This window comes from Haplochromis burtoni, unplaced genomic scaffold, assembly GCF_018398535.1.
Source record: "Haplochromis burtoni strain Fernald_Lab_line unplaced genomic scaffold, NCSU_Asbu1 Contig_3, whole genome shotgun sequence".
In the NCBI taxonomy this organism is placed as follows: Eukaryota; Metazoa; Chordata; class Actinopteri; order Cichliformes; family Cichlidae; genus Haplochromis; species Haplochromis burtoni.
In genome coordinates, this window is record NW_024582364.1 from 1,387,069 (window position 1) to 1,403,561 (window position 16,493).

Below are 16,493 nucleotides of genomic sequence, written 5' to 3' on the forward strand. Positions count from 1 at the left end.
ACCTATGAGGTTCCATTTGGGCCAGAATCACAAACATGCTCACACATGTGCTGTCTGTTGACTGTGTGACAAAATGTTTGTGTTCTCATGAAAGTTGTCCTCTCCTCTTGCAGTTGACATCTGACCTACTGGTGGCCACAAGCACCTCAGTCAACTGTCATTTCGATGTTTTTTGCACTTTGTTTGGAGCGAATCTGTTATAGGTCTGTTAATTATCAGTTCACTATTGCTCAAAACTTCCCTTTCACCCAGGATTATTGAGTAACTCATCTGACAGACTGCTGCATTACGCAACAATACTAAATAGGTTCATTTTCAATGTGCTATGAAGATACTAACTCAACAAATTTAAGCAATGTCCCCCCCACTGTCACCGGAAGAAGCATAAACTCAGTTACTTAGAAAACAGATCATTTTCAAATTCAACCTTTCAAATAGCTCAAATATGATCAAGCACACAAATTGTTTCTGTGCAGTTTAGCACACAATTTGCCTGCACCCTAAAGAGGCTGGAGAAGAACATCAAGCTTGAAAAACTAGAAATATAAAGGTTGGGCTCCATGTGACGTCCATGTGATTCATTTTACATTGTTTTACTCAGACATTTGATCTGTGCAGGATTTGTTGCTGATGTTGATATTTTGGTGATTTATGTACTATAAAATACAACATATTGAATGATAATAGGTTATTGAAAGACTGTGTGAGAGTACTGGACAGTTTAAACAAGTGCAGGCTAAACTGAGTAGTTAGAACTGGTGCGGGGCAGCCTGTGTGAGTAGCAGGCATTATTGTTAGATGACAATTTTGGAAAACCTGCAGGATGACGTCTGGTGTCAGAATAGTTTTAACAAAGCTGAAGTAAAAGCCAAAAAGTGTCACATGATTTGTCACATGTTCGGTGAACACAGAGGGTGCCCAGGGGAAGAAAATTTTAGGACAAATTGAACGTCATGGAGTATGTTTACGTCATGGTCAGTCAGCTGCGTGAAGGTGCGAGAGCCCAGGCCTTTATCCCAGCGTCCCACACACAGCTGGGGCCCTAAAAGGTAAATGAAAAACATTTTTTTACCACTATATCTTGGGTATATCAGCTGAGATTAGTGGTCACTCTCAAATTCCGCTAACTATGGCAAAGACAGTATAAAATGGGATGCCAAATGACAAACAAACAGGAATGCCTTTTTGAAAATTGCCTTTTTTTTGTTCAGTAAATTCAAAATGAAAACATTAAAGGTCATTTTAAATTCACTAAGTGACTCAGTAAGATGAGATACAAGCTAATCCAGAAAAGCTGTCTCAGCAGTTCATAGTCATAGTGGATTTATGACCTGAAACTCTGGCTGGATCTGAATGAAGAACCCAAAGGACCGCACAACAAAGAAGCAAGTATCCTGGAAATATTTCTGCTTTGCCTGCATATCTTTTTGATAAGGAAAAAAATATTTATTCCCATCCTAAAAGTGGACACATCCCTAAAGAATGCTTTCACCAAGCTTTACTTTCACATTAATCATTGTTTTGACACTCATCCCAGAGAGTGATACAGACATACAGAGAGAAGAGGTGCTGAGCAGAGTGTAGCTAATCGTAAAATTTGTTGGCAACTAACTGAAGCAGGGGATCTCAGACAAATGGCTGTGAAGCTTTTCCATGCCTGAATCACATGCAAGGCTGTTTTTTAACTTTGTACTTTTTGTTTGGACTCAGAGGACAAAATACAGGGAGTGCAGAATTATTAGGCAAATGAGTATTTTGTCCACATCAACCTCTTCATGCATGTTGTCTTACTCCAGGCTGTATAGGCCCGAAAGCCTACTACCAATTAAGCATATTAGGTGATGTGCATCTCTGTAATGAGAAGGGGTGTGGTCTAATGACATCAACACCCTATATCAGGTGTGCATAATTATTAGGCAACTTCCTTTCCTTTGGCAAAATGGGTCAAAAGAAGGACTTGACAGGCTCAGAAAAGTCAAAAATAGTGAGATATCTTGCAGAGGGATGCAGCAGTCTCAAAATTGCAAAGCTTCTGAAGCGTGATCATCGAACAATCAAGCGTTTCATTCAAAATAGTCAACAGGGTCGCAAGAAGCGTGTGGAAAAACCAAGGCGCAAAATAACTGCCCATGAACTGAGAAAAGTCAAGCGTGCAGCTGCCAAGATGCCACTTGCCACCAGTTTGGCCATATTTCAGAGCTGCAACATCACTGGAGTGCCCAAAAGCACAAGGTGTGCAATACTCAGAGACATGGCCAAGGTAAGAAAGGCTGAAAGACGACCACCACTGAACAAGACACACAAGCTGAAACGTCAAGACTGGGCCAAGAAATATCTCAAGACTGTTTTTCTAAGGTTTTATGGACTGATGAAATGAGAGTGAGTCTTGATGGGCCAGATGGATGGGCCCGTGGCTGGATTGGTAAAGGGCAGAGAGCTCCAGTCCGACTCAGACGCCAGCAAGGTGGAGGTGGAGTACTGGTTTGGGCTGGTATCATCAAAGATGAGCTTGTGGGGCCTTTTCGGGTTGAGGATGGAGTCAAGCTCAACTCCCAGTCCTACTGCCAGTTTCTGGAAGACACCTTCTTCAAGCAGTGGTACAGGAAGAAGTCTGCATCCTTCAAGAAAAATGATTTTCATCAGAATCCATACAGGTGTATGCTCTAAGAGGAAAGAAGAAACAGAATGGCCACTGTCACTGAGACCATTAAACCGGGCACTCATGGGAACAGGAACATACACTCGAACAGCTGAGCTTGTCGTGAGATGTGGCAGCACCACATATATCATTGAGTGTCAAAGAAGGCTAAGTGCATTTTTTTTAGCAAATAATTAAGTGGAGATGTTAATGTTCACGAAAATAAATAGTTAATTTTTTAGGCTAATAATATGCCATAAACCCTCAAAGATTCCCCTAAAATACAAACTAAAACAAATAAACATCACTTAGCTTTGATATTAATGAGTTTTTTGGGTTCATTGAGAACATGGTTGTTGTTCAATAATAAAATTATTCCTCAAAAATACAACTTGCCTAATAATTCTGCACTCCTGTATTGTGTTGACACTGTAAACTTGTGTAGTTCTCCTTTTCACCTCCCTCACCTGAATCAATCAGACAATCAATACAGAGTCTGACCCATAAGCAGAATCAAGGGTGCAATCAATCAGAACTTATCAGGGTCCACCCCAGTGCAGGAGTTGGTCACCCATGATGTTTTGGGGAAGTGAATGGGGTAAAGTACAGACTGAGGGGAAAAATATACATGCTTCAAGTAAAATATAGCATGCTATTGGCTGCACCGGACTGTGATAAAAATCATGTTTAAGGGTCTACTTTCTCATCACAACTGTTAGCAAGTATTGTGATTATTAGTAAACATAAAAACAGCCATTTTCAAAAAGTCTAACTGTGTTTAGATGGGAAGGAGCTCACAGTCTTTATTTTGTTGATCATTCCCCTGCTCCTCCTCCTCCCGCTGCTCTGTTTTAGTGGATTTTGAGTGTTGGGTCCAGTGCAAAGGCCAGTGATAGGATAAACCAAGTCCACCTATTTACGAGTGGTTTAATTATTTACCCAAAACCTTCTACTGACCCTGCTGAAGAAAAACTGAGAAATGCTGCAGAATTAGTCAAAGTAAAGCAAAGGAATCAAACACTAGATTATATTTGTAGTCAATTTGTAGAAATGTTTATAAAGTCAGACAGAACAACTCCTGATCAAGTTATATGTTCAACTTAATGCTTTGGAAATTGCTGTCCAATATGCATCTGTTGCTTGAAGCATAGACACTGTTTCACTACAAATAAGATATGTTGAGGTTCAGCTTGGAGGAAGCAGTGAAGAGTGCCCAATAGCTCTGAAAGTTATAACAACTTTTTTAATTTAAAAATATAATATCTCTATCCTACCTCCTTTATCTGGATTTCCGATATCCAGTAAATCTATAGGTTGCTGTTCTGTTTGGAAACAAGAAAACACTTGTGTAATAACCATATGATCATTTATATTTTTGTTTCTTATCAAGAGAACGACCCCACATAATAGCATGTGTCAATACTTATACACATTAGATAATAAGCCCGAGTTGTTTGTTGGAGTGTGTTGTGTTCATATGGGTGGATGGGTGGGTGGGTGGGTTGGTAGGTGTGTGGCTGATTGTTTCCCTGCCCCACTTCTTCCTCTGAGAGAGCAGATTGGCTCTCTGAGAGGAAACTCCTCTTTACAGACTGAATACTTGCAGTTACAAAATCAACTAACCTACAAACTCACCTCAACTGGTTCTAAGCTGACAAGTGTAGGACTTCATTTTTCCACATAGTTCAAGAGTCAAGTGTGTCGATTTAGACCAGAAATGAGTCACCAAAACCAGTTGTGGTGGATCCAAACTGTAAAAGCTGTAGTAGACCTCTGAGTCTTTACAGGACAGTCTTGGCCGGACATAACTTAAGTATAAATTACACTAAACAGTATTGAATAACTTGTGTCACTAGGATGTTTAATAGTTCTACCCACACACGTTTATTACTAATGCAATGAAAGGTTTCCCAAAATGGTTTTTAATCTCCACATATAGTTTTTCCAACATTAAAAGGCCCTTATAAAATTATGATATGAGAGGCTAAAAAGTTTAAAACGTTAAAAAAAGTTTAAAAGCTTCCACTATCTCTAGGATGAGAACAGGAAGCTACAAAAACTAGGCTATAATAAATAAATGTGTAGAACAGTACATTCTCATTACTATATGCATTGCTATTTGGTGTGTCGTCATGCACAAGATGCCAACCCTTAAGTGTGACGCACAACACTTCGTGGCCACCAGGTCAAAGACCTGTTTGTTTTAAATCTTCACCTTGTCACACACTCCGGTTCAGTCTAACTGTCTCGCATAAGTGACCTCACCGGGCGCAAGCTTCTCAGTATCGGGTCATCAGCCATGATGCAGCGGGCATTGTTCAGCCGGGGCGCCCTGCTCGCCCAGCAGACATCAGCGGCCCTCGAAGGTCCGCTGGCCGCGAGGAGCGCGCCAGTGCTGCTGCGCCTGGACCGCTCCATGTCCTCCGTCACTATACCGCCGCCGGCATGCATGCTGCGACCACTGGAGGTGCCTCTTCGTTACCTGTTCGGACCGGGACCGTCGAACGTTCCTCCACGCATCTTAGCTGCAGGGTCCAGACCAATAATTGGTCACCTGCACCCAGAAATGTATGAGGTAAGTGCTTTTTGTTTGAGTTAATTTATACTGGAAATTCAAATTATTTTTATCTGGGAAATAGGAACGGCTTCCAAATGTGGTGAATCTGGACTAGCTCTATAAGTTTGTGACCAGTGGATATTCTTGTTTTCCATCTTTGCTTTGGCAAGGCCTAATCATCATTTTTACCACTAAAATTGCTTTATTAGATTGAAATTTTTGATTTTAAGTTGTTTTTGGCACACAAATAACTCAGACCAAAAATTCTTCTCTGTCTTTTTTTCATGTTAAAATTTATTTTAAAAAAAAACAACAACAACAAAAGACCAAATGTATCCTTAGGACATGAGCTTGTGCGTAATTACGCACAGCCCACCTGAGCGTCAACAGTGACCATTCCTGACAAATTAAACTTGAAATTATTTCCAATTTTTACTTCGTGTCACAGATCATGAATGACATCAAGAAAGGAATCCAGTATGCCTTTCAGACAGAGAACAACATGACTATAGCTATGAGCGGCTCCGGGCACGCGGCTATGGAGTGTGCGGTATTCAACACGGTGGAGCCCGGAGAGAGCGTGCTCATAGCCATCAACGGGATCTGGGGAGAGCGCGTTGCAGAAATTGCAGAGAGGATGGGTAAGCGTTTACGCACAGGTTTACGCACACTTAATAAGTACACTACATTGATACCAATTGTTTAACTATTAGCCAATTTATGTATTTATTCAGTAGCTTACAGAGAATATGTCTTTATCTGTAGGTGCCAATGTACACAGAATGGTAAAAACGCCTGGAGGATATTTCACCAATACGGAAATTGAGCAGGTATTTAAAGATATTGTTGAAGGAGAAATTATTACTATAAAATAAAATAAAAATATCAGCCCGAGCCCATGATGCTAAAGGTGAGATTTTTAATCCTTACATATTGTTCAAGTCTTTTCTTTCTGCCCTAAATTTGATGAATATACCTAAAGCGAGTATTGTAAAATGTCAGTGTTGGTCAAATAAAGGAAAATGTTGGTTTTAGGGAATCTTGAAATTGTGAAACTGTACTTGCCAAGTGTGTGTGTTTCATGTCTGTGTGCACAAAGACGCAAAAAATACACGTCTGTCTGTATTTTTGTATGGGCCAGTGGTGACAGAGTTAAAGGTTGACCATAACACTGTCACCAGAATTGTCCTGCTGGTCTGTGAAGGATCGTGGAGGGGATCTCAAAACAGTGAAGTAGTAAAAACAAGCTTTGCAGTATTCAGTGATATTTTGTGAACAATTGGAAAAAAAAACCTAGAGAGGTCAGAGGGTGAATTTAGACATGGTGCCTTGACACCAGTACAAGATTTAAAATAGGGTGGTCAGCACTGTTGCCCCACAGAAAAAAGATTCCTGGTTTAAATCCTGGCTGGGGTGCATGTTGCATGTTCTCCTGGGTATTCTGGGATCCCCCTGCAGTCGAAAGACATCCATGTTAGGTTAACTGGTGACTCTACACTGGCCATAAGTATATGAGGTATTTGTTATAATGAATAGTTAAAGTGTAACTTTCAGTTCAAAGCACTTTGAGTGGCCAGTAAGACTAGAAAAACTCTAAATAATGGAAAATATGTTACATTTACACCTGCAAGCATGCCACCCATGATTATTAAAATCTATTTATTCTGCCCTAAGTGAGATTACAACAGAGACCAAGACCAAAATAGGCCTGGAGGGCGTCATAAGATAATAAAGGCACCTGAGCTGCCATTTCAGAGAGTGTGTGAACACATGTGCAGGTCCCACGCACTCCTGTCACTGCTGTGAACAAACAGACTAGTTTGCAATAAGCACATTTTGTGTTCAAAGTTTTAATTAATGTTAAATGAATATTGTTAATATTCATTGTTATGGTATTATATAATATATGGTAGTGATTGAGATTTTTTAATCATATAGCAGTGATGAGTGTTGTAATGGTTATAAAGAGTTGTATAAGAAATCCTAGCATTTCAGGATGTTCTTACCATAGTCACTTTCAATAAAATATATTCAACTCATTATGGCTGTTAGTTTCTTCATGCCTTAGAGGAATGATATTATGTGATAGTAGATGTTTTTTCTACAAAAAAGGGTGCTATAAAACTTCTGAAACATTAACTAAGGTTTAATCATCTATTTTTGTCAGACAGGCTATCGATACATCCTAAATAGAGCTGTACTTTAAAATTTTGTATATTATGAGGGAAAGCATGGCGTGGCTGAAACAAATCTGTGAAGGCATGAAATTTGAACAGTAAGGGTTAAGTTGGGTAAATAACTAAGATTCACTTACACCATGCACGCATGATTAAATTTGTCTTGACGTCTCGCCGTAGGCCATAAAAAAGCACAAGCCTGTCCTGTTTTTCCTCACACACGGGGAGTCCTCTGCTGGTCTGTGTCACCCAGTTGATGGCATTGGAGACATCTGCAGAAAGTGAGCCTCCCACCACATCAGTCTAAAACAGCACAGAACAGAATATAGTGTCATATTTCTCACTGCTCATTGTTACATCTCGCACAGACATGACTGCCTTTTCCTGGTCGACACAGTCGCTTCACTCGGTGCGGCACCAATCTTTATGGACAAGCAAAGTAAGGCGGTGATGAAAGATCAACTTCCTCTCCTACCATCAGATGCGCCTGTGTGGGATTTAATCCGTCTTTTATTGTGTTTCCAGATATCGATATCCTCTACTCTGGTTCTCAAAAGGCTCTGAATGCACCTCCTGGTACAGCACCCATCTCTTTTAATGACAGAGCATGGTAAGGAGGGAGACGGTGGAGTGGTTATGCATGCATCTTATCCTAAATTGTTACAAATATTTAAAATAAAAAACACAAAAAAAAGCAAAAAGTAGTTCAGGCAATGCTATCTCCTCTGCACAGCCACAAGATGTTTAACAGGAAAACAAAACCAGTCTCCTACCTCTTTGATATGACACATCTGTCCAACTACTGGGGCTGCGATGGCAAACCAGCAAGGGTGTAAGTCCACAGCAGATAACTGATTACAAGCTGATTGTTGGTAGTTCCAAATACCCTCTAAACTTTAGTTTAACGTTAAATGTTGCAGGAAAACTCCTAGAATGAGAAAAAAAAATTCAAAAATATTATTCAAGCTACTAAACCTTGAATTGTAAAAGTGTCATTGTGTCATGTGGCTTTTAGATACCACCACACCGGTCCAGTGTCTGGATTCTTTGCCCTGAGAGAGAGTCTGGCCATTCTTGCTGAGAGGGTAAAGGGATATTTCCCAACTTCTTCAGTCACATTTCTGAACAAAAAATCTGTAATTTCTAGATACTGTTATTCTTTGTATACAACGCAGATTTCCAAAAAGGTTTCGGAAACTATGCAAAGTACAAATAAAAACAGAATGCAATGATTTACAGTATCATAAAGCCATTTTTCATTCACAGCAGAACACAGAAAACATATCAAGTGTTTAAACTGACAAAATGGACCATTTTATGAAAAGAGGGTAATTTTTTAATTTGATGGCAGCAACATGTCTCAACAAAATTGGGATAGGGTACTGTTTATCACTGTGTAGCATCCCTTCTTTTAAAAGCCGCCTATAAGCGTCTGACAACTAAAGAGACCAAGAGGAAGGCTGCCCCATTTTTGTCTGATATCATATTCTAGCTCCTCGACCGTCCTGGCTCTTCTTTGTCATGTCTTTTGTTTCATGATGTTTAGTCACAAGTCTGGACTGCAGGGCTCTGCTAATATGAAGCCATGGAAACATATGTTGCACTCTAAGATGCTCTTTTTATACCCAATCATGTTACTGATCTGTTGCCAATTAATGCACAGTGCCCCAGCTTTTTGAGAACTGAGGTTGTGAGTTGTCTTTTGAAATGATCTAACTGAAAAGTATGTTATACAGTCAGTATTTTAGTGAGTGAACTGCCTTCTCTTTTATGTTTGTGCTAACTAATGGAGTAAATTATGTGAGGCAAAATGTGCATGCTTCCTTTGGTAGTTACATGATCTTTTAGACTCCAGGCATCTGAGTGATCCCAGTCAAACAAAATAAATGTTATCATCCTTGTCTGTTTAGTAACCTCTGAGTTGGTATTACTGACAGGATCAATATCAATGATCAAGTCCCTACCCTTTTAGGTATTTATTTCTAAACACAATAAATCTTTGTCTCCCTCTAGGGGCTGGAGGAGTCCTGGAAGAAGCACAAGGAGGTAGCAGCCTACCTGTACAGAGGACTGGAGGATCTGGGCCTCAAGCTATTTGTCCCCGAAAGGGTGAGACAGAAATGCAAGAAAATAGCATCGTGGTGCCATGAAAACATAGATACACAGAGAGAATAAAGGGGATATTTACATGAAACAAAATAATAAAGACAAACAAAACAACACTGTACAACTTAGCTTTATATTTGTGTTGCTTTTAAACTCACTGGAGCAGTTTTCCTTGTGTTGCGACGAAAGCCATTTTTTATATGTGTCCTGCAGGATTTGAGGCTTCCCTCCGTCACCACCATTGCTATCCCTGAAGGCTACGACTGGAGGGAGATGCTGACATATATCATGAAACATCACCACATGGAGATGACAGGAGGACTGGGCCCTTCCATTGGCATGGTGAGTTAATTTTACAGTCATTATTGGTGGCAACTAATTCTGATGTGTAGTAGTAGTTTCAGGGCGTTCTAGCTTTTCAGCTTCCTGTCCTGTTGTCCTTTTCTCTTAAATTAACATGCATATCTTGTCTTGAATCAAACTAATCCAGACAAACAAAGATATAATGTTTAAGGACCATTTCTAGGTACTGTGTGACAGGTTTAATTACAATGGCTTTTTAACAACAGCAAAGTCATCACTTTGGTGTCTGAGCAGCTTTCTGAATCATCCTGCTGAATTGCTGCAGAGTATACTCATGTAATGTGCTTTCCATCTCTCATTTAATTAGGTGATGAGGATTGGATTGATGGGATACAACTGTGAGAAGACTAATGCTGACATGGCACTGCACGCCCTGGCAGATGCTCTGAAAAACTGCAAAAAGAGCAAGCCTTAAGAGCCTATATTCCTAAACCACTGACTATGTACTAATTCATTAGGGAATTTAAAGAAAAGAACACTCAGTGTCCGTATGAAGGACAGTTGGAACTGTGCATACATTTTGGGAATGCTTTTATGACTACAGGGATTTTAGAAAAACACAGTTTTTTCTTGTATAAGTAGGCTAATGATGAAATAAATAAACAGATATTATTGGGCCGATGTTGAGTGCACTGAAAATGTCAATAAAGTGAGCTTTATTTTATCAAACACCTGTTCTGCATGGTATGCTCTGGAGAGAAGAGGAATGAAAGCTGGACTGGTGTGACAGAGGAGGACGCTAGGGACAGGATGAGGTGGATTTAAATGATCCGTTGTGGCGACCCCTAAAGGGAGCAGACGAAAGAAGAAAAAGAAGGGAGTACTTCTCTGTGCATACTACGTTTCCCAGGATGCCTTGCGTAAATCTACATCATTCTGCGTCAACACCGCGCTGTGCGTGGAGTGACGTTTCTGTAGTACTGGCTAAGTTTGGCTGTTCCGAAACCGACTGTAGCCTCCTTAATTAATGGCCTGTCCTGTCAATAACACGGGTATGTTATTTTTTATTTTTATTTTAAATTGAAAAAACAACAACAACATTTTAACAGTTTAATACTGGTAGTATTATTCTCAATCGTCATCAGCTCCTGTAAGCACAAGCTAACTGTGCTGACTTTTAATGTTACTTATAAAGGCTCAGACGTTTATAAGTGTAGTATCTTTGTTTTCGTGTCATTCGAACTCTCTTTGCACTTTAACTCAAGCCAACTGCACAGTTATTTTTCTATCTTTAACTTAACCAAGCTAACTTCAAAGTTAGCCTCGTTAACAGTAAACAAACTACCACCGGAAGGACCGAGCTGCTCCTGTGACGGTCCTGCGAGGACAAGTCCTCAGTTTTATCTTTCATATCAACAGCGTTTAGATTTAAGGTTTCGATTTACATGAGAGGTTGTTGTAAAACGAAGACCTTCGTTTGCAGCAACATTACGCCACCTAGTGCAGGGCTCTAGACTTTTTTCTTAGGTGCACCAGCACAAATGTGAGGTGCATCCAAATTTTTCAAACGCATCTCTTAACCCCACAGTTTTACATGTTCACTTGAAAAAAATTCTGTCCATACAGACAATATTGATTTGTAATTCTTTATTTGGAGCACAGTTCTACCAGAAAGATAAGTTACTGAAAAAGTGCTTGTGCTTAAGTGCTTTGGCACTCTTTGGCAATATTGTAGGCAATGTCAAACGTAATCATCATCTCGGACTCCTCTGAAGGCCTGTTTGCTGCTGCCTGCTGCAAAAAGGCACTTGGGGACACAAGGGGACACTTGGGTAGTGCATTTATCACATCATATAATGTGTTTTCAGGATACACTGTGCGTTTTTAGCGTTTCGATTTGGAACGTATTAGCAGGACTGCCATGGTCTTTCCAAACTCATGACAGTAAATGCAGTTCATCATGTTGTCAGCTTTACTGTATCTTAGCCAGGGAAACAGGTCAAACCACTCTCTTTGAAATACACTACATATACACTTTCCCCCTTTTACTTTCAGTGGGGTCTGGCTCGGAGTCCATCGTATGAGGCTCACTATCTGATGCCGTCTCCAGACCAGTGTTAGGCATAACCTGAGAGGTTGATGGTTCCGTGTCAGAGCACTGGCTGTGAATTTCATATGGATCGGGCCTTAACTTAATAAAAAAGTTATAAATCGTTCTTTTCTCATTACCCACAGCTACATCCACAGCCTAGGCTACTTACTAGGACTGGGTATTGTCAATGATTTATATAATCAGTACGATTCGATTCAATTTTGACTCTGACTGGTTTAGACCACAATATGGGCAAAATGTGTGTCTGACCACACAGAGACTTTCACAGCTTAGGAGACTTTTTTTTTTCTTTTTTTATTTGAACGGCTGGTCGCACCGGTTGGACCTAGGATTTTTTTTTTTAGTTGCACCATTGAGAAATTAGGTCGCATGTGCAACCAAATTGGTCACACTCTAGAGCCCTGAGCATCCAAAATTGTTTCAGTTATCTCTCTCTTTTTCTTCCTGTGGGACACCACTTCTGCCTTCTTGGCCTCCATCATTAAACCAAATGAGCCGGTCACGCAGGGCTTTGGTTTGACCAGCAATGTAGCATATTCAGAGAAGATTCATCATGCACTTTCAAAGTCTTGTCACAGGACAGCGCAACTGTAGTGTAGGATGCAGTGTGATTTATTTTATTTTTTTTATTATTATTATTATCATTATTATTGTTATTATTGAAGGCTCGTTCCTCCTGAATGGAAATATACAAATGTGCTTTAAAAGCTAATAAGGCTCCCTGACTGCATTAGTGCCCTTTTATTTTCTATGACAACAGCAAAGCATTGGACAAAGAGGTGGATTTTTTTTTTTTTTTTTCTTGTTTTTGTTTTTTTCAAGAACCACCTCCTACATATAAGATTCAGTAACAGAAATCCCACAAGAAACTACTAAGGAACAGTGAGGCATAAACCCTTTATGAGAGCAGCTCCCAAATGTGGGTCACTGCTCGACCTGGATACCTCACTGTGACCTGACCTGCAGGTCTGGAGGCACTTTCACAGGAGTGGCTCAACGAGGCCAAAGAGAATTACGCAGCAGAGCTGATCTTTAGTGCGCTGAGATGCAGCAGTGCAGCGAAGATCTGAAATAACTTTGAGGTCCTGCACACAGCTGAACGGTAAATATTTTGCAGTTTAGATGCGAGTGCTGACCATGTGTGCTGTTGTTCTTTGCTCTAATGTGAGACTAAATGAATACAGCACATTTGAATCAAGATCTGTATTCAGTGCATCATTACGGCCCTATTGTTGATTACTATTGATTACATTGTTGATTACTAGCCCAGACACTGGGTTTGTTTTCAGTCATTATCTTGCTGTAGGCACATACTAGGCACATACCAAAGGGCACTGCAGAATGCTGTGGTTGCTGTTTGGGTTCAGGGTGCCTCTTACTCTGTACAAGTCACGGACCTTGGATCCAACAAAACAGCCCCAGACCATCACACTTCCTCCTCCATGTTTGACAGTTGATGCCACACACTGTGGAACCATCCTTTTGCCTACTCGAAGCTGTACAAAGATCCTGTGTGATGAAGCAAAGGTTCCAAATTTTGATTCATCAGTCCATAATACCTTCTTCCAGTCTTCAGTACTCCAATAGCGGTGTTTCATGGCCCAGGCAAGTCCCTTTGTTTTATTCTTAGCCATCTTAGCAATGGCTTTCTTGCTGCAACTGGTTCTCTCAAACCTGCAGTTCAAATTCATAACGGCTGTGAACAACAGGGTTGGGACCAGAGTAGATGAACTGGATGGACAACCAACTTTGTCAAGTCAGCATTTGGCTTAAGTCACTTTGCTATGTCATTAAAAAACAACATCATACAGACTGTGTCCACTAAACTAAAATCAACACTAATACCTGTTAAATGTAAATTTTAAAGGGTACTTACAAAAGTCAGTCTTTTAAAAGTGTCCACCTTTACAACAAATTCAAAGAAAAAAAAAAGTTACCTTAAACCACAATTATGAACCAGTATGCACGATTGCAGCTATACACACATATGGAAGGAGACACTACATAAATATTTGTCTCAGATTGCAAAGGCAAATCACGAGAAAAACAAAAGATATCACTCTGGGTGCAGAAGTGGACCCATGAGGCACGTGTGCTGCATTTTCTGCACGTTTTAAATGGTGCCGTTGAAGTCCACCAAGTGAACAGGTGACTTAAAAAAAAACACAGAGCTGGTAAAACATAAGATCAGCTGTGAAACTATATAAGGGACTGGTAAATTTTAGAAACCAGAGAGACAAGTGGAGAAGAATCAAAGGTGTTTAAGTTGGAACACTGAGGGCAGCTAAACGGGTTCTTCAGTTCACTTAACAGAGTCTGTAGCATGGGTGTGAGGATAAATTAAATTCTATTATTTAGGAGGAGCACTAACTCTAGCTGTGTTTTCAAATTGACGTTGCTTTAAAATAACACGTTAAATGCCTGTTGCGTTGCCTTATTTTTCTCACACCTCTAAGGGAGGACCTAAGACACCAAGCAAGAATAATAAGAGAGGGCGTTCAGAGACTGGTTTAACATTAATTTCTCAGAATGGGCACTGCCTACCCCAGCCACCACTTCTTGTCTCTAATGGAAAAATAGTGAATTTCTTTTGATGTGTTTAGTGTTTCGCTCTCGTAGCGTGCAGCCTTAGTTGACTTTCTTCTAAGCTCAGCCCTTTCCCTATGATGATACACCTCAGCTGCACTTTTAGAAGAAGATGACCTTCAAGGCTTTCTGTCCACAAAACCAGTAGGATGTCGTTTAGCTTGTTGAAAGGACATATTTTTATCAAATTCCATGACCTGTTTTCTTTTTCTTTTTTTCTCCACTAAATCCTACTGAGTAGTTTAGGTACTTAAACCTGACCAGACTCACACTGCAAACTCAAAGGAAAAATGGAACTTAAAGCAGAAAGCTCCTCTATGCTTTGGCTCAGGAATTGACCTTCTTCACATTGAAGTGTCCCTGTGTGACACGTGAATGGCTCATATTGTAAGGTGCTTTGAGGTTTTAGTGAGATTGGAAATTTCCATTTACCATCTTGTTTGACTTGCCTCTGCTTTATCCAGAATGCCAATGAAAGGGACCAGATTATGTTCTCGTATTGTGTTATTCATAAATGCAGCTTGACTTATTTCCAAATCATCAAAACCTTTTTTGCAGTTTATTTTACTTGATTGAGAGGTAGTGTTTTAAAATGAATTTTTATATTATTGGATCACATCACATTGTTCAATTCCTCAAATTGAAATAGCCAGTAATGGTGAAGTTTATCTTGTGATAAACTATGAGACTTTTGATTTGGTAATGTGGTACTGGAAAGTATCGTTAGTTTAAAGAAAAACTTTTTTTTCCCACCAGGAATATTGCTTTCAGATAATTAACAGCACTATGCATGCTACCTTACTGCCACGCTTTCATTCCCTGTTGTGTAATTTCAATAGAACATGCATGTTTCTGCATAATAATTGTTGCTTAGCTGGTTTCAGGTTGTTTTGTAGGTAATGTTCCTCCAGCAGTATTGTGTTGTCTATGGATTCTTCCACTGGTTTCACCTGGTTGTAAATACCCTAAGGTATCAGAAGATGGTGGTGAACTTTAATTCTCAAAGCTCAAATAAAGAGGTGTTGTAACATCTAAAACATGGCTGAACATCACAAAGAAAATGGGAAACGGTGAGTTTATGGAAAAAGCAGCTTTGCTGTAATGCCAGAGATTTGTAGTGCGCTCGAGTCACCATGAAGAGTTCCACTATGCAGCAGATATTCCCCTTCACAAACTGGCACATTTACACTCCAGTCATTTGCCTTAAAATCTTCATGTTATTATTACAGTTTAAAAAGCTGTGACATTGTAAAGAGTTGGAAAATAAGGGTTACAGTTAATAAAATAATTAACAGATGTCTCCTCCTTCCTATGTGGTAACTACAATAATTTTGCTTACAGTGCATCACTTATTCTACATTTTATCAAGTTACAGCCTTTTTCCAACATGGATTAAATCCAGTGTTCAAAATTCTACCCGGAAAAAAATGTGGAAAAAAAAAAGTTTGCTTGAGCCCCTTTGCCAGTAACTACAGCCTCAAGTCTCTGAGCTTGATGCTACAAGCTTGGCACACCTACTGTTGGGGAGTTTCTCCAATTATTCTTTGCAAAACCTCTCAGGCTCTCTCTCTCTCTCTCTCTCTCTCTCTCTCTCTCTATAGATAGATAGATAGATAGATAGATAGATAGATAGATAGATAGAGTTTTGTTTTCTTTACCCGGTCATGTTTGTTGGCGGTTTGCTTGGAGACAATGCATGCCATGTACATCATGCTTCCTAAAATTGATTAAGAGTAATTTGTGGATATTATCAGTCTCAGTAAATCTTAATTTGTTTTTAATGCTTTGTTCCACTGCATTGAATGACGTGACAAATTTAGTTCATCTTTTTTTGCTTGGGAACATTTCTCTCTGGTAAAGTCTGCCTGTCCAAGTATCTGGCTCTCTATTATACCCATTTCTCTAAATGTGACATATTTTCCTGGGATTTAGCCTCAGACTTCTTTTTCTTGCTACAAAATCTCCACATTTGTTGAAACTGGCCAAAAAGCTCCTTCTTTTAAAGCCATTTTG

General features: G+C 39.8%; 2 protein-coding genes across 2 annotated transcripts in view; both read left to right on the forward strand.

Moving 5' to 3' along the window:
* Nucleotides 1–4,832: 4,832 nt before the first annotated feature.
* On the forward strand, nt 4,833–10,510 carry agxtb (alanine--glyoxylate and serine--pyruvate aminotransferase b). Its single transcript, XM_005912789.1, has 11 exons — nt 4,833–5,213; nt 5,644–5,836; nt 5,961–6,025; nt 7,553–7,653; nt 7,741–7,811; nt 7,898–7,982; nt 8,106–8,204; nt 8,388–8,457; nt 9,386–9,481; nt 9,692–9,820; nt 10,149–10,510. The coding sequence occupies exons 1-11, from the start codon at nt 4,938–4,940 to the stop codon at nt 10,254–10,256; spliced, it is 1,293 nt and encodes a 430-aa protein (XP_005912851.1). The 5' UTR covers nt 4,833–4,937; the 3' UTR covers nt 10,257–10,510.
* Nucleotides 10,511–10,551: 41 nt separating this feature from the next.
* Nucleotides 10,552–16,493, forward strand: part of thap4 (THAP domain containing 4) — a 9,289-nt gene continuing 3,347 nt past the window's right edge. The window contains exon 1 of the mRNA XM_005912790.3: nt 10,552–10,833. Coding sequence (XP_005912852.1) covers nt 10,809–10,833 — 25 coding nt within the window. The 5' untranslated portion in view covers nt 10,552–10,808. The remainder of the gene's footprint in view (nt 10,834–16,493) is intronic.